The sequence below is a fragment of the Ambystoma mexicanum genome, chromosome 4p, assembly GCF_040938575.1.
Source record: "Ambystoma mexicanum isolate Mex_15411 chromosome 4p, UKY_AmexF1_1, whole genome shotgun sequence".
In the NCBI taxonomy this organism is placed as follows: domain Eukaryota; kingdom Metazoa; phylum Chordata; class Amphibia; order Caudata; family Ambystomatidae; genus Ambystoma; species Ambystoma mexicanum.
Genome location: NC_090927.1, coordinates 1195653899 through 1195679111, shown reverse-complemented (window position 1 = coordinate 1195679111; position 25213 = coordinate 1195653899). Strand labels below are relative to the sequence as shown.

Sequence of the window (25213 nt, the reverse complement as noted above, 5' to 3'; positions counted from 1 at the left end):
TATCATGGGAAGTTAAATTAGAAACATGAAAGGGATCATGGGAAGTTAAATTAGAAACATGTTGCAATGTGCAAGGTAGTGACATCCAGTATATGAATTGTCACTGTTAATGTTTACCTATGTGGCAATATCAGGAGTGAGGCATTTTTTTTTTGAAGTAGCAGACAGCTGAATACTTTGTACAGACTTCTCATTTCGACAGATAAGACATAAGTGTACAATTGTGGCATTATGCCTCTCCTCCCCCATCTGGACTGGGAGACTACAAATACCAGAATGGAATTCAGCAAAAGGCACACAAAATTGCCTTTGTATTTTCCAGACGTATAACATGTAATGTGTGAAAAGGTTACCTATGTGTGTTTCAGTGACAAATGCAGGGTTCAGATATGATGTGTTGAAAATATCACATTCTACCAAAAATAAATGCTTTTTGGTGCGTTAAATATAAACATCTGAAAATAATGTTGATAATTTAAAACTGTTTGTGTGATATATTGTAATTGACCTAGAGGAGAGGTAGATTTAGGCAGCTAACAGGTGCTTTGTGTGTGCTTTCAGAATGAACATGCTCCTTTGCATTTCTTAACACAGAAACATTACAGACATCTCCTCCAAAACCATGGTCTCTTAAATGGGCCATCACTTATAATTCGCCCCCACTTTAAATGCTCTGCTTGAAGAAAGAACGTGATTATTCATGAAGGGGCCTGTAGCATTTGATGGGCCTGTGGGAGTTGGTGTTGGTCTCTAGAGAGCCAGAGGAGGTTGGGAGGCCACACTGCTTTCTCACACGAACTAAGTACATGGAAGCCGCACCGGCCCCCTTAAAACAATATTCTTGGTATAGTTGAGGCTTGCGCTGGTGCCTGCGGCACCCCCTCTGACAGCGAGGCCCTGGGCCACCATAAGACTGCCCATGCCTCAGGCCGGCTCTGACCACAACTACATTAACTCAGCGCAGACAGAGGAAGTACTCCACAAACTAACTGAACATGGGCTGCGTGCCAAGGAGGAACTGTATTGAACCATTCCTACGTTCAACGAATTTCCAGCAAAGCAACTTACATTAGCACTTCCAAATCCATTAAGAAGGGACTTGATTTGACACACTAACATGATGACAGCGCCGGGTGACTGACTCATGGAAATACAAGCCACAGCCAATATGTTGGGTTGGGTTCTACCACCTTTGACTCTCCTGATGTTCTGAACTATGACTTCGATGATGGCTTGTCATTGACTATTTGGCTGATGGGATGTGTAGTCCAAATATTTGGAGAGCCCAAAGGCTGCAGACATTTGATGTGGGCCTTGGCTCATTATCATGTATACCCGCTCTCTCAAAGGATTTTGTTGTCTCGTGTTACAGATGTGACAATTGCTTCCTCCACAGCCAAATCTTCTAACACTAAAAGAGTACAAAAGGTAGCGCAGAATAACAAGCTAGCCAAGCAAACATGTAAGAAAACAACACAGGGTTTTGCAGCGAATGTAGCTTTTATTAGGATAACTCCATATGTTTGTGTGCTCGATTCCACTACCACATGACTTCCCTTCTTATATTTAGTTATTGCATGTGAATATGCAAAACGGAGTTTGGTCGGCCTGCACCAGTATGCTGATAAAATGCAGCAAAAAACATGTTTTTCACCTCTATCTAAATGGGTATCTCCCCAGTGTAAATGTCCCCCATGGCAGATTGGAAGTCTTTTTTTCGCATGTGCTCAATTCTCCTTTACCCAACTTCCTCCAGCGCTCCCTTGTGTTTGCCTTTAAGTCATTTTACGACGTAGCGAATACACCTTTGCTCCACTTCCTTGGGCATAATACGTCAGATGAAGAATGTGCAGCTAGCTGCTTGCTCTGCTTATGCACAGGGCAAAGGTGCATAGAACCAACACACTGACATAGTAGTCATAGGGCTTCTGCTTCGTTTATTTCTCACATTGCTGCGGATGCCCTGGCTTGTGCCAATTGCCTGATAAGTCTACAGTGAAGTACCTCAGTCCCCTTTGCTTATAAATATATGTAAAATGTAGGACATGCATAGGTGGTCACTTATCTACAGCCTTCTGTGATCTGAGTCAGGCCTTTGACTGTCTGGACAGGTCTCTGCTGTCGTCTGTTTTAATACACTAGGACTAACGGCATGCTCTCCAGATGCGTTCCATTACAACTCCCACAATCCCTCGCCATTGACTATGCTGGCTAGAGCCAACTGGGAGTTCAATCCTGGTTTGCATATGTCCTTTCACCTTTCTGCTGAAGCACTGGGGTCTAGGGGGGTTGCCCAGAGAAATGCCAGACATTAACATTAATTCTAAACCTTTCACTCAGCACTACCTGAGATTAAGAAGCCAGCAAAGCTAGAGTTTAACTCGAAAGATGTGGAATCCCCTTGTCTGAGGAAATTCATAACTGCTGCTACTTTGAATGTGCCAGAGTTAGGAGTCGGAAGGACCCCGAGTTTGATGTATATTGTAATTGCAAGGTGAGATGCAAAGATATCCCTCATAGCCTCATTCTTTTCCTCAGATATCCACTTTTACAGCCAAGAAGTGCAAAATTGCAATATTCAATACTGTGCGGAGGCATTGTAATTTTTACTGACAACTGACCATACAGGGGTGTCCTGTGCACTAGGCAGTTTTGTAGAAGAGGCCTGTAAGTTAAGGGTGTACGAAAACAATCTTCTTGTGATTGCTTAAATTATGTATGTGATGATCCGTAAACACTGTTTGATTTGCTCTTAATGGGGAAATCTTAATAACATTATTTAGCACGGGATATTACTGTTTTGTTAAGACAAGAATATTATCTTAATACCAAAAGTACAAGGCACTCCCGCCGGACATTTGCCGTTTCTAAGTGCTTGCAGACTGTTGTCTTGAAAGTGAACACACGAGGGCAGTCGGGGACTTCGACGGCTGGGTTAACCTCCACCAAGATACCACCGTTTCCCTCACTGTAAATAACTTTAGACGAAAACGGGCAGGGCGATGAGGCGCATACAGTTGACGTTTCGTTTGTTGCTCGCGCTTCGAGTTGTTTATACGAATGACTACTATGTATCGCAGTGTGCAAGCAGCTCAATTCACAACACACTTTTCGCAGCGTTTTGATGATCCTGGTGTTTCTTAAGAACCATGAGAATGGCTAGTGTCACCCGAAAGAATACTGCCCCACACTGTGGGGAAATGTTTTTCTGTCTGCCTCTATATAACCACAGTGCACGATTACGTAGTGCAGAGGAATGGAGGTATATATAAGATAACCATGTGATTATTTTCTGCACAAACGAACTAGTAGTAAGGAGAGAGTGTTATTGTGTAACTCAATGTATAGTGAACTCGCCATATGTGCATTGGAATTCTTTGTGATAACCATTAACTCCTCCCACTCTAAACTCCGCCTACCCGGGGCCCTCTAGTAGGCCCTTGGCCTTAAATCTGCAACTGCGCCTGGGACTGTCTTCCGCAAGGCTCGCGCTGCGGTGACGGCACGCGCCTTTGCGCCGTTTCCCGTCCGTTCCGCTTTCTTGCAGTTGCACTGCGCTCCAGTCCCGTAAATTCGATGCGGCCGGCAACTGAAAACAAACCAAGAATGACTACGCTGCTTTCGCTCCCTTGCCAAAGTGCGTGTGAGGACAGTTTGTAAACAATGGGCCCCCGCGAGATTAAGCGTGGGGGCAGGCGGAGCCAAGTGGCTCCAGTTATTGACCGAAAGCCACTGACGGTCCCGCCTTTTGCGTTTTCTGGAGATGGGCCCCCTTCCCATTGGCTGGGGGCGTCAGTGACGTGCACCGGCCTAGCGAGTGCACGCCCCCCTTCTCGGCTGTGTCCTCGAGCGTTGCGCTTCCTCCTATTTGTTATTGTTTGTCAGTCTAGCACCTAGGGGGGGAGAGACGGCCGCTCGCTTGTTGTGTCGCGTGAGATGGTCTCGTGAGCTGGGCACGTAAGTGACGCTTTGTGTTTGCGGAACATCGTAGACCTAGGGCTCTGCCTTGACGCACTACCTGGGAGGGGGCACCGTGGCTAGGGCTGCGGGACGGATGATCGACTCAGACACTTGAGAGAGGCACGGAGGAGCTGCCGCCGCAGCAACCAGCCGACGGGTGGAGAAACTTGAGGAATCGCCGCCCATCTTGTTCGGGAGACTTGCAGGTCACGGAGGAATCGCCGTAGCCCGTGCTTTCTTCTCCGGAGCGATTTTCTCACACGTCCCGAACACCCCCTTGTGGGAACATAACTCGACCCGTGCACGTTATTCTGACTCGTGCATGCTGCTTATTGCCATGCACTGGTGTGAGACAGCTGTTTCAAGATCACGTGTGGAACTTAACGACATACTAAAGCTCAATATGTGTTGGGGTCCTCCTCGCCTATAGCAAACCCCGCACTTTGGCTCCCAGGAGAAGCGCATCTCTGGCCCTCGGGTGGGCCCGTCGCCCTTTCAATTACCTGCGCTTGGTGTCCTTTCTGAAACTCCCCAGTTTCACGGATTCGCCGCCCCTCCCTATAACCTATGACTTGGACCCCTTCCCTTAGAATTGCTTGAAGTTTTCCTCCCCAGAATCGCCTCCCCCTTCAACAAAGTTACTGACTGTCCCCTCGAGTACCGCTCCTACCGAGGAATGGCAGCAGTATGCCACCATACTCTGGGCACGCTGTCAAGGATCATTGATTCTGGGGAAAGAGTTGACCGTGCAAGGTCCAGAAGAAGATGTACCCCTCTATCACCCGGCAAGTAACAGAACTATTCCATAACCTGCCATTGGGTAAATGTCACACCCGGAGTACTGGAAGAAAAAACTCCACCCACCCACCGCAAAAAAAGTCCTGGATGTTGTGCCTAGCCCCGGTGAAGCGGATCTCTCAAAACGACTCAACGTTGAGAATTTCAGGTTGAGACTCTGGTGGATGAGCGGCGCCTCCAAAGGGACAACCCCACTGGGGCATCCCTTAAAGCAGAATTTTGGAGGAAGTGCCTGCCTGAACCCTTAATGGTACCACGAAAACATGACATTCCTCCGTGCTCCAGTCAGACAGCCACTGCTCCTGAACTGCAGGGCATTCTTTCATTGGAGGACATGCGCTTCGTAGGGACTACCCGCTCCCTGCTAGCATTTCACGCAGCAGAGAAAACACATCCTCTCTAAAGTGTCCGCTAGAATCCCCAAGTGAAATGTGTGCCACCTGCACTGGGAGAGAAATCGCCACTTCTGGATCTCGTGTTCCCCCTCACTATTCCTCTGATACGAATTGTAAAGCAAATATCTATGGAAGAAACCAAACCTGCAACGCACGCTGTAAACGTTTGCTCCAAGCAGCTGCTCTGGTCTTACGCCTGTGGTTGTTGAGGGGTGATGCTCTCCCACTCTGGTGGTGTGGAAATTCCCACCTCGCATTACATCGCCCTACAGTTAATCCTCTTCCGCAAGCGCTCTTACAGGTTGATTCTCCCCCACCGAATCACCGTCCTCTGTTTGGTGGAAGGTTGGTTTCCCTGTGTTTTGTGCACCCCACGTTCAAATTGTAAAAAAGAGGGCTCGGCTAATACCTGTAAAAGATCACGGGGTCTGATGTACTTATCTGAAATTTGAAAAGAAACTGACGGAGCACCAACTGTATTGGTCACACCCTAGTAGTAAGAACTACTGCAATTTGCTACATTAATTAGATGTGAGTACTCCATGTTCATAAAAGGTAACTATTTGGTGTTGTCCTTTTTACCATTGCGTGGGTGGCCGAACCCTTGACCAATGCATTTCAGACTCTGGGTCCATCATGGGGGTGTGAGGGCTTGGTTCTGTCCACAGTAAGGGCTGCTATCCTTATCCCCAAGGTACCCTTTACCTGCAACCTCGGGTAAAGGTAGCATCATGCCAGAAAAGCAAAAACCATGCCAAGAGTTGGGCAGCCTCTTGCCCTATGTCCGTTTATACTCGCTCTCTATTGTGATTCTTTAAGCGACTTTCAAAATGTACAGCAGAATCTCATTGTGAAGCATCAATGGTGGGTCTCGGAATTGTAGAAGTGGATAGAGTTCAGGCGCGTGGCCTACTGGGCTTCGTGGCTGTGGGACAGAGTGACTCCTAGATTAACATTGGTCAATGGGGCAGTGCCCGAAAAAATACAACTTCGAGCGTTTTTGAGCAAAATATGCTCCCAGACAGCAGTTGTAAAAGACACTGAACCGTGAGTGGCGAACACAGAGCACTTTTTTTGTTGCATATTGACCTACGCCTTTTATTTCTATTTAAGTGATATAAACCAGGCAGCATGTCCAGAATAGGATTCCATCCTTAAACTGTGTCTTGTTATGGCCCCTAACGCTAAGGCATGCGTCAGAGGAGGTAGCTATTCTCTACTGGAGTAAGTCATTCGCCGGTTTTCCAGATTAGTTTAGTATTTGACCCTGAAGTGTTTGTCTTTCAATGCGTCCACGGGTTTCGCGAAGCACGTGGAACGCGTGGTTCCCCTCGCAGCATAAACACGTACCAGCGTCTGCCTGCCGGCCTTCCACGAACCTCTCCTTCCGGACTGGATTGTTTATACGACTTCTGCCAGCTGGAAAACCGAGGCCTGGAGGCCTGGGACGGTCTGGCCACCGGAGGCCTAGCGATAAAGGCTTCGGGGCATGAATGACAGTTTAGGGATTCCGGTTACCGAGGCAATCACTGCTCTCCAATAGTTGGAAGAACGCCTGCACTCTCCATCTTTGCCTTGTTGCATTGAGAAGCACAGTCGTCACTTCCCCTTTCTGTGGCATCATTCCATTTTCACATTGACAGTGCCTCTCACTGCAATCCATTTGGCATCTGTTTATTGCAGCACAAAGTTCATGGCGTTTGACAATGATGAAGTTGATCTCATATTTCGATGATCTACAACAAAAGTTTCTTAGTGTCGCCTATCAACCAGATACTGGAACACTGTGAAGAGGAATTTTCTCAAGTTTAAAAAAAAATAAATGTAATTCAAATGCATTTGTTTCCATCCCTGGTAATGGTTTGTTGGACAGCGTTACAAGGTATCAATAATTTTCATATTGAAAAAGCTAACTCCTCCTCTCCCCAATATAAATATATTCAGTGCACTCGGAACATCCTGGAGTGAAGGTTAATGTTGATGGAGTGGTGATCGAAATGGATTTCAGTCTAGCAAATAGCTTCTCTAGGAAATATCTGCCCACAAGTCCATACCCAAAAGTGTGCTGTAGAGGTGGGCGTCTTAATTGCTCTTATGGTGGATACTTTTCGATCATAACTAGAGAGCTGACTTTGGGACTATGTATGCAAAGTACTGTTGTTTGTATGCAATCAGTGATATTCTTTTAGGTACTGTGTCAGCCAAGTCCTTTCCAGTTCAAGGATGTTTCATCGTTCTGCTTAATAAATGTTACACATTACAGGCCCTGCTGGCAATGTGCAGTAAAAGAAACGTTAATGGGTGTATTGAAGGATGTGCTGACCCTGTTCCTAGTTCTGTGTCCTGATGTTTTCCTACTTTGTTAAAATCTTAATGATGAATTTTCAAGTTATGCATCCTTTAAATAAAAAAATACCTACTGACATGGCATCTTAACTTTACAGGAAAAAAGAACAAATGGCATCAGATCTAAAGTCCGAGTGTGAAAGTGGAGAAGGGGACCACCAGCGGCCTTCCGAGAGGCCACGGAGGCTGGCAGCAGTGGCCCCTCCATCGTTACAGAACCTGACTCAAGGTAATACTCCTGGCACGGGTGACCCATTCAGCCCGCTTGGGCCGCCTGGCAGCCCTGGCCCATTTGCTACGAGATCGCCGCTGTGCAGGTTTATGAGGGGATCTTCAGCGCTCTCATGCTCTTCCAGTGGCTATTTCTCTGATGCAGACCGTAGTCCGGCGCCTTTGAGCTGCGACAAATCCACCCAGACTCCAAGCCCACCCTGTCAAGCACTTAACCACTTCCTATGTGCAATGGGTAAGCAAACTGATGGTAAGACTTCTCTCTAGCCCGTGATGTACAGTGCATGTTTTTTCACTGTGATTCAAGAGCTGAATTGCAACTGATTAAAGCTGAGCCTGGTAGATTCTATTCATTTGGTGAGCTCGCTTGATGTATCCAACGTTTGTCATGCGCCTTTTAAGGTGGGTTCTTATTATTTTGATCAGTTTTAAAAACTAAGAAAAGATTGGGGGGAGAAAGCAAAATTCAATGCACTGTAATCGGTGTAGAACAATCAAGAGTAATATCCACAACACAATAAGTCAAATTGAAGATGTGAGTAGTGCACAGTGAAACACTATACAGTATCAGACCATGCAACATTTGCATATGCTCCCTTCTTGATAAGGATCTAGGTAATTATTTATTTCGGCTTTTGTTAAATATGATCATTTTTTCTGAAAGTCTTTAGCAAACATTCGAGATTTGATTTAGAGGGAAGTTTGATAATGAATGCCTCTATTTTCATCACTTTTGCGTAGTGGGATTGTTTAAGTAGTCGGCAGCACAGTCTTTGCAATCCAATAGTGAGTTTGTTTTTCTGGTCCTTGTATCTCCAATATGTAATGTTGTTAGTTATCTCGACCAGCAGCAAGCCATTCTTTCACATGAGGGGAGGAAGACATTCTAGCTTTTAGGGGAATCTTTGAGTTGTCGCCTTGCGAGTTTAAACAGGACCCAATGAAATAGTTTCTATTGAGTGATGGGTAATTGAAGATCTGGGTCAATGTCTTTTTAGCTGGCTAATAACAGGAACTAGTCTTGGGTGCAGAAATTAATGTCAGGTTTCTTTTCCAAATAATCATTTTTAGACTGCGTTGAAGACTATCACATTGATCATTGGGTACAGGTGGAATGGACTGTGGCTGTTGCTGGACAACAAGGAGTATGTTAATCTGTTTGGTTGGACTAAAGAGAGTCCAAATTGGTTTAACATTAAAAAAGTTCAGTTAACTCCATTGAAGACCAGAACAAAGTTTAGTCATTTCTTCCACCTGCCAGTGGGCACTTCTGCCCTGAAACGATTTGTCTTCCTTTGTAGGTTCTAACTATTCATTGTATTAGTACTAGACTAGAAGTCACATTTACAGAAGCCAGAAAGTTTCTCTTGGTGGCACCAACAAATATGGGGCAGGTTTCAGTGTCCATTTCCCTGGGTGCACTAATACCACCTCTGGGCATCGTGTGTCGTAGTTGAGGTTCATGGGGCTTCATCTAGGTTGCTCTTCTGTGACAGCCTCAAGAGGTTTTCTTGAAGTTTGGCAGGAAGAGGCATGTCTTTTAACTTGAATTAAGTAGGAGTGTGGTCCTCATTTTGGCAAAGGGATTCTGTATGTGCGACAACATAGAGCTAGTATGTGTGCTGGCTGACCCTCCTGGCTTGGTGTTTGTTGATCATAACAGTAGATCTGAGATTATGGTACCCGACCAGCGATGTCCCTCACTCAGGCTGGACAGGTCCCACTTGACTTCAAGTTCGTTCACTGTAATTTAGCATCTTCGCCTATTGATCACTGGGCAATAGGAGCCTCCCCTGTCACCTTAATCCATGCTCTTACTCATGTTCACACTACCCTATACCAATACATGGGGTGTGTACATGTCTTCATTTTTTTCGAAAGGTATAAATAAATGAACAATTATATTGTAATGCCTGCTACTTTTAAAAGCACACTGGATCCAACATCACATTGAAACTCTAGTTTCATGTTGATGTGCCCTACTAGACACAGGCGTTGCATTATTTAGGATATATATATGTCTTTTAAAGAACCGTTGAACGCCTCATAACACTTTATTCTCCCTATTATTTCACTTCGGACCTCTCAAGTTGCTCAGGGTTGTTTGGTATCACATGAAGTCTGAGGCTGGGCTACTTGTGTGGTGACCTTTTTCCGGGACATGATGATATCGATGGACTAATTCCCATCACTCACCTTCAGGAATGAGGAACTATGTGCACAGCATGCCAGAGTTTCTTGTTAGCTGCCCGTGTGGCAACCAGAGTATCTGAGCAAATGCACGTTAATGTAAGTGTCTGGATGCCACTCCTCTCTATCACTCTTCACTTCACTCTAAACCTTATTCTCACTCCACTCTGTGCTCTAATAAACTACTCTTGGACGACAAAATGACTCCCCAGGTTTGCTTTTGATTTAAATAGCCTTTTCTATGTCTCTGTCCTCAATCAATAATTATGTTCAATACCTTTTCTCAGTGCATGACTCATGCCTAAGCACATGAGATAGCCCCTCTCTAATGACCTCTGTCACAATGGTGTGAAAAACATAATGGCATTGTGTGTTATGATTCTAGGGGTAGGGGAGCATCTGTGAGTATCCTAATGGGGCGGGGGCGTTCCCTCCAGTCAGGGACTCTGGTCACAGCACTGCTCATCTGAAAACAGTCTCCAACCTCACACTTTCTCCTCTCCACTAATTATCTCCTCATGATAATTACTGACTTCCTGATCGTTGGAGATACCATGCTGCCACCTACTGCCAGCCCCTGTCACACAAGTACAGAGCCTCCCAACCAATGAACAATTATGACCTCACACCAGGCACTGCTAATCTGAATCTAAACCCCATAATACCGGGCAGCATGTTCTTATCTACTGGCCGTTTCAATTGGAAAACCAACATTCTGAGTCTATTAAAAGGACACGTGTGGTTACATATGGTCTCAAGTTTGTCTGTCCACTGACTAAGCTGACCGCTAGCAGCTGAATGGAGACCTGTAATGCCACTTTGATACATTTATATTGTGGCTTCTATATGTTAAGTTAATATGCTTTTGTATTGCGCTGAATCACCCCCCAGTAGTTGTAATATGGTAATATGTGGTGGAACAATCTTGTCAGTGTCTTAGATACAGTGGGAGTGTTACATAATTGGAGTATGTGTTGTTTTTTTTTATTTGAAATTCTTTCACAGATGAGACACGACTCAATGTAGTAGTGATGTATGTATCTGCACACTGTTGCAACAGTTCTCCCAATACTGGTCCATGCAACTCTCTGGCAAGAGAGGATGCGAGTTTTGTTCCATAGCTATTCGTGTATGTTCTCTCCTCCAGGGCCATATCTTAAAGTAACGGCATGCTGCAGCTGTGTGCTGGTCCCTCAGAGAGTGCCCATGCAGGAACGCTAGAGTAACAGCTGCCAGGTCCTGTGCTGAAGCGGCAATGCTGGCTCCCGCTTACTACAGACTTTTGTTTTGGATACACTAAACAAGAAAATAAATACAGTGTGCCCATGGGCTTATTTGCTGGCACTGCCACTCCGATTGTGTCTGCCTGTGATTCGTTGCAGGATTGCTGCCAACCTCTTGGCAGGAGCACGCGTGCGAAGGATTGCTCAGACCGGCATTCCTCCATACACTGCAGACTTGTGTTACTGTGCGTGACCTAACACGGCCGCGACGGAGGCCTAAGATACTCCACTTCACGAGGTCAGGTCAGTACAGCACGAGTCCAGTCGAAGTCCAGTCCGCCAGGCTCCAACATGCCATGATCCCAAACTGTTCTGACACTCTCGCCCCCTACGGCATACACACCCTTTCCGACAGCACACTTCATACTCTTTGAGTGTGCTGCTTGGGAATCGTTTTGAGTCACTATTATCGTGGTCTGTTGCATTTTTATTGATCACTTGTTCATAAGCGTGTCCTGTTGTTTTAGCTGGGACCGAGGGCGTATGTTTTTTCTGCACATTAAGTATTTTAATCTGCTGTTGGCCACTGACCTGCTCAAGGACCATGCCTTCTCTTCTGTATTATAGGAGCACGGCTCCCTTACCCCTTTTTTGATGAGCCGTGGGTGCAGGAAAAATTGCCACAGGCCATTGCTAAAGTGTATGCGAAAAGTTGCGAGCAAATCGAAGTACGTTCATTAAGGGAACTGTCCAGCATGGGCAGCTAGTGTGTAGAGACACGGCCAGGCGTCGCACCTGTTGCACCGAGCACTAAGTGAAATGTTCTGTTCCCATGTTGTGATGGATTGTTAAGTGAAATGCTTTGTGCTTTACTTGCTGGGCATAAATGAGTATTTGTTCGAGGCAGGTCTTGTGATTACAGCTGTGAGGTGCACCTCTTGGAGCATCCCCGAGGGAAAACTGCTCCAAATGCCCTCAATACATTTTTCTAAATAACCCAGAGGTGCCCCGCCGGAGCAGTAGTGCTTCTACGAGACCATTTAGGGGCTGCATGTTTTTTAAACGTATTTACTGCTTTTATCCAAATTTCTGAACATCGAACATGTCAGAACAAAATCAAGTAAATACTTACAATTAGAATAAAGCAAATGCAAGCAGGGCAGAACCGAAACAACAATCACATGGTGGATGAAGGAAAACCAGTGTGTAATTAGATGGATGTTCATTTTCACGTTTTTTATGCATCTCTACCAGAGACTTTATTTTAGCTATGAGCATTCTTGCACTGAAAAGAAATGAGAATACATATTTATGAAATGCATTCCAATATGTTTTTAGATAACTGTACCAACAGTGTTATCTATTTAAGCAATAGAACCCGAGGAGATGGGGCATTACCGATCTGGTAATGCCCCTGGTGTCAGTTACAAACCCGAGCGAAGCGAGGGCTTTAACGTAAACCCTGGGACATTACCACACTGGTATTGCCCCCACTCCGAGGGTTCTATTGCTATTAGTATCTAGGCACAGGGTACTAATAGTTTATTTTTCTCGCGTCGAGAAACCGCGTGTAAACCGTTTCTCAACTCGAGAATCGTGGCCACCATGATTATGGTTCAGGGAGAAGTAGTCCCTTCTCCATTGCCATGGCAGCTATACTGACGGCAGAGATGCACTGGGACCAGTACTGAAAATGAGGTGCGGCCAGGGAGGGGAGACTATGTGAAAAAGGGTGGTGGTGGGGGGAGGGATAGGGAACGCAAGGGGGTGTGGGATTGCACTTACCTTCATTCCCTGCGAGGGAAGACGGCGGCCTCCCTCTCTGAGGAGGCGCAGAGAGCGTGGTCTTTTCCGGTGTGGTAAAGACCCTGTTTTGAGCCGCCTTATTGGCTGGGAGGTTGCCACACACCCCCCTCGCTTGGTTACTAACTTCCTGCAAATAATCACCAGTTGCGTAATTATTGCATATGGGAACCCGCTCCCTTTTCCATAACTCTCATATGGAGAACTTGCTTTTGTCGTTTTCAAGCTTGTTTTGATCTCCGTTTGTCTAGAGACTGTAACCATGTAGTTTACAAAGAACTTACAACTGTAGCCGATGTCTACTTTTTCAGACCCCCCCTTTGGCTGAGACTGTTTGTTTTATTCGTATTTATATAGCGCACAACAGCCCGAGGACATTGTGCCACTTGTTACAGTACAAAGCTTAGTTACATGGTCATTAGCAATATATATACAGGTTGCAATATAGTTACATAGTCATTAGCAGTATATATACAGGTTACAATATAGTTATATTACATTTGTGTTATATTACAATATACATGGCAGAAGTGGAGGAGGCAGACCTCCACTTGCTAGTTGAGGAGAGTGGCCTTGAGGTTGTTGCGGAAGACGGAGATGGAAGTTTCAGCTCTAAGGGTGGCAGGGAGTGAGTTCCAGGGTTTCGGTGCAATATAGGAGAAGCCTAGACCTCCCGCTGTGGCTCTCTTTATGCGTGGTATGTGTAGCTAGTTGGTGTACTGATTTCTGGTGGGGCGAGTGGATGTGGTTCTTGATATTGCTTCAGATAGGTATGCTGGAGCGGTTTTGTTGATGCACCTGTGAGTGATGGTGAGGATTTTCAGAGTAATACGGTCTTTGACCTGGAGCCACCGTGCTTCACGTCTGGCATGGGATATATGGTCTCTTCTAGGGATGCTCATGGCGGCTCTGAGGGCATTGTTTTGTGTGGTTTGCAGTCTGTGAATGTTTTTGGCGGAGGTGCCAGCTAGAAGGGCGTTGCAATAATCGAGTTTGGCTCCTATAGTTGCTCTAGCTATGGCCAAGCGGTTGGGGGTGGATAAGTAGGGTTTAATGGCATTGATGAGTTTGGTGCTGAACGCTGATGCAGAGGTATGGCGCTGACTTGTTTGTTCATCAATAGATTTGCATCAATGTGAACACCTAGAGTCTTGACAGAGGATGATAGGGAGATGGTTGAGTTGTCTATGTTGAAGTTGTTGTTCTGGGGGCTTAGTTTCGATAATGTGTTTGTCTGGCCCAGGATGAGAATTTCAGTCTTCTCCCCGTTAAGACAGAGGCCATGGATTGCCATCCAAGCTTGGATAGTGGCATAGATGTTGTGAAGGGCCGTGGCATCTTGGTGATAGAGTCCAGATAGGGATAAAAGTACTTGAGTGTCGTCTGCATAGTTTGTATATGCAACACCCATGGAGTCAAGTAGGTCGAAGAGGGGTTTTGTGAAGAGGTTATAGAGGGTGGGGGCTGTACAAGATCCTTGGGGGACACCACAGTTTATAGTGGTAGGATCTGCAATAGCTGTGTCGGAGTAGACCTTCATGGCTCTTCCTTCAAGGAAGTGATTCAGGATGCTGCTTGATTAGAGAAATGGGCTGCATGGGTGAGGTGGGTGGTGAGTGTTTGGTGATCTACCAGGTCAAAAGCAACTGATAGATCGAGGAGGAGGAGCAAGGCAGGTTTGCCTTTGTCCATGATCTGTGAGATTTGATTTTTTAGGTCTAATAAGGCGGATTCTTTTCCATGCCCGACACGGAATCCAGATTGTCTTTTGCCTAGTATGGAGTTAGCTTCTATGTATGATTGGATCTGGATGTGAGCTGCTTTGTCCAGGATTTTTAGGAGGAACGGGACTGTCGTTATCGGTCTGTAGTTGTTGGGTTGCGCTGGGTCAAGTGTGGCCTTTTTTAGAAGTGGCTGCACCGAGGCTTCCTTGAGATTGTTTGGGACAGTTCCTGTTTGGAAATATGCGTTAATGAAGGCAGTAATCAGGGGTGCTAGGTCATTGGCGCATTCCTTGATGATTTTGGGAGGGCAAATGTCTGCTTTGCAGAGGGATCGTTTGAGGTTTTTGATGAGATTATGACCTCAGGTTCAGTGACATTTCTGAAGGAGAATTGAGCGTGATTGAGATTACTACGCTTGTCTTGTGTAGGGCGGTTAGTTTTTTGGTTTGGGAGGGCTTTGCAGTGGTTTTGGATTTTGTTCTGGAGGAGTTTTATTTTGTTGAGCATGGCAGACTGAATGCTGGAACACCAGGCTTTGTCTTTAGTTATCTCGTCAGCGGTAGCTGGAGGAATGACTAATTCATTAAAGATTGCAAATAGTTCTTTAGTTTGGGAGTTGGCCTTTGAGATCCTATCATTGAAGGAGTTGGATTTTGCTGCTAATATGGCTTTTTTATATTGGAGGGATATTTGTTTGAAGAGGCTCTTATTTAGATCACTCGTATCCGTTTGCCAGTTTTTAAGCGACTGGTGCTTTTGAGCTTGGAGGGTTTGGAGTTCTTCCGAGAACCAAGAGTTGCAGTGAAATTATTTTTTTCCTTCTTGCTTTCAAGTGGGGCTATAGAGTTTATGGCATTGGTGAGAGTATCATTGAAGATAGCTGATAGCATATTTGGGTCCTGAGAGAAAGGTGGTGCTAGGCAGGGGCTGTTGTCTGCGTTGAGTTTTTTAGAACTTCTTATTGTGGCAGGTGGTGCGTGGGTGAGAGTCTTAGGTTTAGGGTTGGTGGGGGTGAGGAATTCGATGCATGTGTGGTCCCTCCAAGGAAGGGCGGTGTTTGAGGTAATGTTGGATGCACAGTTGTGATCCATAACCCAGTCAAGGGTGCGGCCTTTGGAGTGAGTAGGGGTGAGGACTCTTTGGGAGAAACCTAAGTCTGCAAGTCCTTTAGCTAGGGTTGCGGCGGATTTATCCTTAGGATCATTGTATCCTAAATTTAAGTCTCCTAATAGAAGGATTTTGGAGGACTTTTTAATGTTGTTGCTGAGTCGATGGGAGAGGTGCTCTTGGAAGTCAGCTGGGAGTCCGGGAGGTCTGTATAGGATGTGGATGTTGATTAGATTATTGGGGGAGAGCGTAAACTTGGCTGATAGGATATCAGCATTACCAACCCATGTACTATGGTCTGCTAATCTGATGGATAGTGAGTCATTGTGGATAAGGGCGACTCCCCCTCCAATCTTATCACATCTATCTTGCCCAAGGATGGTGTAGCCTGTGGGTAGGGCTAGTGCGATGGCTGGGCAGGAGGCATCATTGAGCCAGGATTCAGTGATGCAAAGTAAGTCCAGATTAAGTGTGGATAGCAGATAATTTATCTCGAGGGCATGTGCAGGTAGGGAGAGTACGTTCAGTAGTGCACATTTAAGAGGTGGATGTTGTGTGCCTTTTGATGTTTTTGTTTGTACTAGTATGGGGAGAAGTGTGCTTGTTGTGGTGTGTGGTAGTGAGGAGCTTAGTGTGAAGTAGTGTAGAGGCATGTTAGGGTGGTGGGGGGAGAGGGGCAGTGCCTATGGTCATCTTAGTATGGGGTAGTGGTGCAGTGCGGGTGCCTAATCTGGTATTTCTAGTTGTCATGGGTGTGGGTGAGCAGAGTAAATATCTAGGAAGTGATCGATTTCTGAGATTGCAGAGTCTGGTGGCTAGGCTAGGTGGCCGAGACTGTGTGATGTTGTAGTCTGGTGCTGCGGCATGTGAATTTAGTGCCGGGCGCTGGGTGAGGTGTGTTGGGAATATGTGGGGAGGCATAGAGGCCATTATAGTGAGGGCTATAAGGCTGGCTGTTAGGCTGGCTGAGCGGAGTGTGGCAGGGAGAGTGCGGGAGAGTGAAAATGATTCGGAGGTGCATTCTTGGGCATCATGATCGTGGAGAGTGGCTGTGTGTGCAGCTTGTGTGTGCTGCTGGTATGTGACAGAAATGACGGGGATCGTGCGACTAGTGCTAGGTAGTTCAGAGGCAGGGCATAATAGGTAGCAGTTCATCAAAATACAATGCCTAAATTCGATTTTCTAAGTGGGGCTGGCAGAGGCTAAATACAATGCCTAAATTCGATTTTCTAAGGGGGTAGGTAGAGGCTAAATGGTGGCAGGGCATAATGGATAGCAGACAAAAAAATCGATTTTCTAAGTGGGGCAGGCAGAGGCTAAATGGTGGCTGGGCATAATGGATAGCAGACAAAAAAATCGATTTTCTAAGTGGGGCAGGCAGAGGCTAAATGGTGGCAGGGCATAATAGGTAGCAGTTGGCTGCACAAGAGGATACAGTACAAGCGGATAAGCAATACTGGTAAATGCGCTAAATAGTATAGGAAATATTATATATCAACAATAGGCCAGGTGATAGCAAGCAATTGTCCAAAGTCAGTGAAAAGCAGAGGCACACATGAGGTGTAGTGCATGAAGGGATTAGGTGGAAAGGTTAGGTTCTGCGGAGGTGTGGGCAAGCTGCAGGGTCAGGGCAGGCTTACCAGAAAATGGGCAGAGTCCTTAGCCTAGGCCTCAGGTGCCTCCAGACAGGCTCCAGACAGGAAAAGTTCCCTGTGATGAGGATCCTATGGATGAGGGGACCGGCGTTTGCCTGCCGGCGCATGATTGGCCTTCTGTAGTTGCAGTTGGCCAATGGGGGCTCTCCTGGATGTCATGTGGTCGCCTTCTTGGCAAGGACGAGGTTGGCGGCCATGTTGAAGCAGGAAAACCTCATGTGTTCCAATGGGGGCACAGAAAAAACACTCAAAATGCGCTTTTTAGGTCGTTTTTTCAATAAAAATGTAATTTACACTGCTCATGTGTAATTATGGGGCTAGGAGGAGCACTTTTCAGTGGGTGGGATTTTCGAGCCCAGGAGGCTAAAAATAGGCAGGGAGCCTACCTTAGGGTGGATGCACTCTGGTGGAGGGCTAGCCCACTGCTCCTGCAGTGTTGAGGGCTCCTGCACCTCGGTGGTCCTCTGAAATAATGTTGTATTATGGCAGAGTAAAACTTGTCATCTTTCCCCAAAATTGTGTTTTTTCTCTTGTACGGTTTCCTCAGCTAATGTTCCAGACTATGCTTGATGTGGTTGTCTACCTTAGGAAACCGAGTTCTTTTAAAAAGTGAACCGGAAGTAGTCTAGAGCATGATCTGCTCTTCAGGAAGTCATTTCTCTGATTCCCTAAATGCAGGGTAACATTTCAAGTTGCAAGGTACTAGCCAGGCATAAAAAGTAACTTGCCACATCTGTTCTCCACATATGGATACACCAGATATTCGCAAAGATTCAATTCTCAAGCCAGTGTGGCTAGTGCACATTTTGAGGCCTGCACTAACTTCATTAAGTCTCTGTCATCTGATAAACATGTCCGCATTACTTTATTGATTTTAAACTATAACATGTCATTTGGGTAAGTGGTGGGGCATCATTCCAGAAGCACAGTTTGATTTGAAACAAACATTAAAATGTGAAAGAATCCTCTTTGAAAAATCATACCCTGAACGGTTTCTCACAAAGAGCATCTTGAACTGCTTGCTATGACCGTCTGAGTCCAGCACAATTCTTTCCTACATGTTTAATGAGTAAGCAAGTTGTAGATACTTGTGAAAGACAGAGATTCAAATTCTTCATTGTCATTATGCACGTTTCTTGGGTGGGACAACCCAACGCAACTACTATAGACGCCGCTTTGGGTTTTTGGAAAAGTCTGGTCTAAATTTATAAAAACAGAAAATGCTGGCCCCTTTGTCTCGCATACTGTCTGATGTTACTGCTTCGATAAACTCACTATTTTGGGATTAGGTTTACCTGTCTGCTCCATAGTCATTCCCTTGGCAAGCACTTCTCCTGTGCTCAAGAGAACATTGGTACTAAAAGTGTTCTTTAAGGATGTAAGTAACGTTGGCTCACACAGACTAGTCAGAATGCACAGATTATTTTAGTGGACATGAAAGTTATTTCACGTCTGTCGAGAAATACATTTACTTACACCAATTATGAGAATCAGATTTTGGGAGCCGGCACAAGTTTAGAAACTAGTGCTCTTGCACAGCTCAATAATTCAGTACAACCATTTATTAGAATATGTCACGGTATCAACGTAGAAAGATGAGAGAACGTTGGTTAAAATTGACAACATTGAGAAACCGCTTCATAACTGCTATTATGTTGTAGTGTGAGGTCATGTGCTATTTGGCACTTGTATTTCTTGTAAATGGTGATAAATGAATTAGCAAACCATTTGTTCTGTATTAAGAATCTTGCGAACCAGAAAGATACTCACAAGTTGGTTTTTATGTTGGTTTCTCTCTTTCCGGTATTCTTTGTGTCTCTTCCCTGCCTCTCTTATGCTGGATTAAATAAGCCTCACTCATTTTACATGTCTGAAAATGTATTTCTTTGATATTCCCATAATGTAGCACAGATGGATCTCAGTCCACGGATATTACTGTTATAATGTCTGGAGGTGGTCATTCATGCTGGCGCTCACACACAGACCTGCGGTGGAGTCATAAGTTGTTCCAGGAAGCTTTATTGTACAGATTGTACATATCTACACCATCCAGTTACTCTTGTGCTATATACATGACGTGAAGTACAGGACAGGGACAGGGAGAGGTATTGGACTTACATACATAGGAGAGAAAACCCACCGGCCATCCAACCATCCCAGCTCATGACCCGAACTGACACTCTCAGAACATTCACTGACAGATCCACTCAACATTCTCCTGAGCTGCGTTCATGCATCAACATTCTGACAGCAAGCACTCCAGGCCAGTGACATCACATGGCAAGACTACATTCCAACAGTCACGGTTCTATCTTTGCCACTGGGGCCACATCATGCAGGTCGGGGTTATGAACTGCCTGGTGGTAGACTAACCCACTAGTAGGCAGCCCCTGCTGTGGGTCACTCTTGTCTTGTGGAAGCCCATGCTGGTGAGAAAACATCTGTTGACGGGAGTGTCTGTTTGATGATGGCAACTAGTGAATCCACTGAGCCGTATGCCAATGTGTTCCTCTCCCAGCTCTGCCATTTCCATATACCAAGTCAGTTTACAGAGCCTAAAATACACCCAATTTAGCTGGTTTGAAAGTGGTTAGATTTTGCGAGGGATACCTGTTGAGTCTCACTGAGACATGTGATACATGGGTACATTCCAGGGAACACCTCCCTATCAGGGGATGTCAGGAAAGAACAGAGTCTGTGGGCCACTGGCAGAAATGGGCTGCATAGGGAAAATGTTATCGGGTAATTAGGTCCCCATACATAATGTCCCTATATATAATGTGGCTGTGAAAAGTCATTGGCAACATTATATATGGTGACATTATGTATGGGGACGGGTTGCGTGTCCCCTGCATGTTCAATGTAATAATGTCCCCACAAAAACCTGCGACTTTTTTGTCAGGGGACATTTTTTGCAGGGACATTATTCCATGGGACCGGGAAAAGTGGCTGTCCTGCTCATGTGCCTCTCTTGGGCAGAGTGGATTACTTTTTGTAGTTCCTACTCTCCCATGGCATTTCGCCCACAGATACATATACCATTTGTCAAAGTGGATTGTAATTTACCATTTTATGCGCCTGGTGTTTTGTGAACAACCTTTAAGACCAGTTCAGTGGGGTATGGTGGAGGGGGATCAGCTTCATCTTGTTCATCACTGAAATTGTTTGGCCGTCTTCTTGCAGCCCCAGGCACCTGACGTTGGCCCTCCTTTGTCATTTGTTTTTCAGGCCCCATTTAATTGCACACCTGTTTGCTCCATAAACAATCGGCCTTGAATCAGCTAGCCACCTACTTCTGGTCAAGCCCCACCATATCCCAATCTTGCCATTGACTTCATACTTGCTTCCAGTCATCTTCGACTCAGGTCCTTATTGACTCCATTGTTGGCTCCATCAAACACCACTTTTGTTTCAACTGGGCTGATCATACCAATTCCTCCATCTGCTACATTTGCTAGGCGCTTATTCTTACTCTGACATCTTACTCTTTCCTTTGAAAATATTCCTGTTGTTCCACCCTGTACAACATGCCTGTAACTGGGTATATGCCCTCCTTTTTTTTCATAACAACATTTTATTGGGTTATACAGATAAGCACAACATCAACAACAATACAGTGATCGATATTCGCATCATTGTGATACTTCCATTCGAGCTGGCCGGCAGGGGAGGTAGATCTTGGTGGTCTGATCGCTGTTGTCCATGACCCTATGCATTCGCGGTGTGCTGGCGGGTATCTGCACTCTGGGTCAATCTGATTTGAGTCTGTAGTTTAATAAAGCAGGCTGCCTTGGAGCCATCTGGTTAGCGGAGGCCTTCTGGTGAGAGCTGGGAACTTGGCCGCATAATCCATAAATGGGTCCCAGATGTTCAGTCTCCACTCAGGGATCCTAAGCGGATTGCGGTGACTTTTTCGGCCACTGCTATGTCCCAACATTTGGACCACCATAGTGCTACTGAAGGTCCGTCTTTGTTTTTCCACAACCGGGCCATTGCGATTTTCGCTGCTAGGAGTAGGTTCGTGCATAGACGGGAGGTGTGCCCTGAGATTGGGAATGTGCCTCCTCCGGTTTCACCCAGCAGGATAACCCCCGGGTCCCAGGGGATGGAGAGACCAGTAATTTCCTTGATGTGTTTTATTATTATCTCTCTCCAGTATGTCTCCGCCTTTGAGCAGTTCCAGACCATGTTAAATAGTGAGCCAAGAGCGGGGCAGCCGCGCCAGCAGGTTCCGGGAATGGCTGGGTTGGCCTTATTGAGTTGAGCTGGGGTGACATAGTACCTGTAGCAGAGTTTGTAGCCGCCTTCCCTATTTGTGATGCACTGAGAACTTTTATGCAGTCTGGACCATATTTTCTCCCATTCCTCAACCTCTATTTCTTGTCCCAAGTCCTTCTCCCATTCCTGCATATACCTTTCTTTTTTGGAGGGATCTGCTCTGTCTAGGAGTCGATAGAGGGCAGAGGTTCTACCTTTTAGTTGGGGTTGTTAGTGAGAGTTCCAGCGCCGATAACTCTCTGGAGCATTTTTCCCGGACCACCCTGTGGGACAGCCAATGCCGGATTTGGGCATAATGGAATCTTTCCTGCTCGTCCACCCCGAAGTTTGTCTTACATCTCTCAAATGAAATGGGCATTCCCTCTTCTAGAAAGTCACCAGTTTTTAGCAATCTGCCCTCCCTCCAGGACTGGAAGCTGGGCAGGGACATGCCTGGTGAGATTTCAGTTGTTCCAAATGGGGGTTAGGGGACCCAGAGCTCCTTGGATGCCCCATTTCCGGGCTGCTGCTTTCCAGCAGCGGACTATTGTGGCCGTAGCAGAAAGGGGACCGCTGTTAGCTTGTGGTTTTATGTTTGGTACATGTGGGAGTTCTGAGGTTGTGACCGGGCACCAGGCCTCTTCGAGCTGTGTCCATTTTGGGGTGTCTTCCTCTTGTGCCCAAGAAAATGCGTGCGACAGCTGCGCCGCTAGAGTGTATCTGGCCAAGTCTGGTGTTCCCAGACCGCTTTGCGCTTTACCCTGCATCATTATTAGTTTACCAATTCGGGGTCCCCCACCCCAGACAAATTCCTGAATTTTCTTTTGCAGAGCTGTCAGGGCAGGACCCGGGATATGGATCGGCAATGCTGTACAGTAGTACAGCCATCTGGGGATTAGGTTCATTTTTATGGTGGTAATCCGCCCGAAACTGGAGCTTTCGAGGGACTTCCACCCCTTGAGGTCGTTTTGGATCTCTTTAATTAATTGCGGGAAGTTGCACAAGTACAAGCGTGATGGGTCATTGGTGATATTTACCCTGAGGTATTCGATTGACCCTTTCACCCATGGGATCGGCATAAGGGGACTGAGGATGGCTCTTTCCTGTTTAGATAGATTGATTGCTAGGGCTGAGGATTTGTCCAGGTTTACTCTGAACCCTGATAGAACCCCAAACTCTTTGATCTCTTCCCAGAAGGCCCCCAGGGACGATGCTAGGTTGGACGCTGTTATCAACACATCATCCGCATATAGCACGATTTTTGAATTCGCAGCCTCCCACGGATATCCCTCTTATCCTAGTATTATGTCTAATTCTTGCTGCAAACGGCTTCATGGATAGGGCGAAAATCAAGGGTGAGAGTGGGCCTCCCTGCCTAGTGCCCTTGGATATATGTATTGTTCCAGACCTAGTGCCATTTACCCGCAGTTGTGTGGTGCGAGTTTGATAGTTGGCCATTACCCATGTTATGAAATTTGGACCAAAGCCGAAATGCTTGAGGACAGCCCGAATGTATCACCAATCCACCAAGTCAAAGGCTTTATGGGATTCTAGGGAAATGACCGCCATTCCCACCTCCGATTTGTGGGCGCTTTCAATGATATTTACTGTCCTCCTGATGTTGTCGTGGGCCCCTCTCCCCGGAATGAATCCCGTTGATCGTGGTCGATCAAATTTGGCAGAATCACTCCCAACCTGCTAGACAGAACCTTGGCAAAAATCTTGTCATCGTTATTCAGGAGTGCAATGGGGTGATGGGAGGTGGCCAATTCGGGGTCTTTCCCGGGTTCGTGCAACAGGACTGTGAGCGACTCCGCCATTTAGCCAGTGACCGTTTTTGAGGACAGGAAGGAGTTGAAAAGGGTGGCCATCTGGGGAGCAAAAATTCTGGCATGCTTTTTATAGAAGCTAGCTGTTAGGCCGTCTGGGCCTGGGGCAGTGGGTTTGAGAGATTTAATGGCTTCAGTGATTTCTTCGGTAGTGATGGGTGATTCTAGGGACTCTAGCTGGGATGGACATTGGGGAGGTATAGCTCGCAGATATTCTGGCAGGTCATCTAATGCTGTAGGTTTCCCCGACATTATGGCTTTGTGGTGCTTCACCATTTCGCTAATTTTGTCCATCTCGTAGTAACATATTTTCCCATCTTTTCCAACTAGTTCGAGGATATTGTTTCGGCTGTGTTTTTGGGCTAGCATTTTGTTTGCCTTATTCCCTTTACTATAGTAGAACTGTTTTGTGAAGGCTAAAGATTTGGCAGTTCGGTCGGCCCAGTGCATTTCTAGCGCTATTATGACCTTCCACAGAGCTCTCTCCGTTTTCCGGGAGCTGTGTGACTTCAGTTCAGCCTCTTGTTGGTTTACTTTATTCTCCAGTTTGGCTGCCGCGATGTTCGAGATTCTTCTCTGTTCCGCTCCGGCGCTAATTAGGGACCCTCTGACCACTGCTTTCATCTCGTCCCAGATGATGTTGATGGGGGAGTGCTCTGTTGTGTTCTCCTCAAAGTAATTGGATATCGTTTCCTCGGTTGTAGGTCCACTGGTCGAATCTAAATGGTCGACAGGACAAATGGTCGACACCAAAAGGTCGACCGGCCACTTCCGTTTTGATACATGCATCTAATAGTAAGGAGTCATTCAGTTTCCAGTGTCTCTGAAAAGGGTGCTTTTGGCCCGATATTACTAGGTTTGCAGACACTGGGGCGTGATCAGATATCATGCAGGTGTGAATTTCTGCCTTGTTTAAGCATGGGAACAGCACCCCGGAGATCAGTATGAGGTCTATTCTAGAGAACCCTTTATGTACGCAGGAGTAATGGGTATAGTCTCTCGAGGTTCCGTTGAATAGCCTCCAGGCGTAGACGGATTCGGTTTCCCTGAGTAGCTTAGCTAGGGATAGTGCTTGCACGAAGTCTGCATTTGTGTGGGGCAGAGTTTTGTCCATTTGGGGGTTTGGCATGGAGTTAAAATCCCCGCCCATGAACAGGTGCCCTTCTCGGAAGGCCAAGATTGTCGGGATTAAGTCTGAGATATATTTGGCTTGGGACGTTTTGGGGCTATAGATCGTAACGATGGTGATGGGGAGCTCCTCGAATAGGCCCTTGAGTAGGAGGAAGCGACCTTCCGGGTCTCTTCTTATTGTGATTTTGGATAGGGGGACCTTGTTGCTTAGTGGTATTGCCACCCTTCTTAATGTCTTTCCAGATGTGGCGAAATAAGCTCTTTTAAATCTGTTGAATCTCACTGGGCGTTCGTCTTCTTGCAGCAAGTGAGTTTCTTGGAGGAGGACGATTTCTCCGGATAATTGCCCCAGTCTATGTTCAACTGATCTGCGCTTCCTTGGCGAGTTCAGGCTTTGGATGTTCCATGACAGATTATTACCTCGCTTGTGTCAGCCATAAACTCTCACTTCTATGTTGGCTGTGTTTCGCCCTATGCCTCCCACTGAGAGCTGTGCTCTTGAGAGCGGTGCAAGGTCGCTGAGCTGGCGTAGTATAGAAATTGTTGTTGTTGTGACATGTTGTG

General features: G+C 46.2%; 1 protein-coding gene across 5 annotated transcripts in view; it reads left to right on the top strand.

Moving 5' to 3' along the window:
- The first annotated feature begins 3828 nt into the window (after positions 1-3828).
- BCL2L11 (BCL2 like 11) overlaps positions 3829-25213 on the top strand; it is a 257615-nt gene continuing 236230 nt past the window's right edge. The window contains exons 1-2 of one of the 5 annotated variants that reach the window (XM_069606839.1): positions 3829-3957; positions 7598-7980. In XM_069606839.1, the coding sequence (XP_069462940.1) occupies positions 7611-7980 (370 nt within the window). In that variant the 5' untranslated portion in view covers positions 3829-3957; positions 7598-7610. Of the gene's footprint in view, positions 3958-3991; positions 5709-7597; positions 7981-25213 lie in introns of those variants that run through there. The other 4 variants (XM_069606842.1, XM_069606838.1, XM_069606841.1 and 1 more) reach the window with 4 other exon arrangements.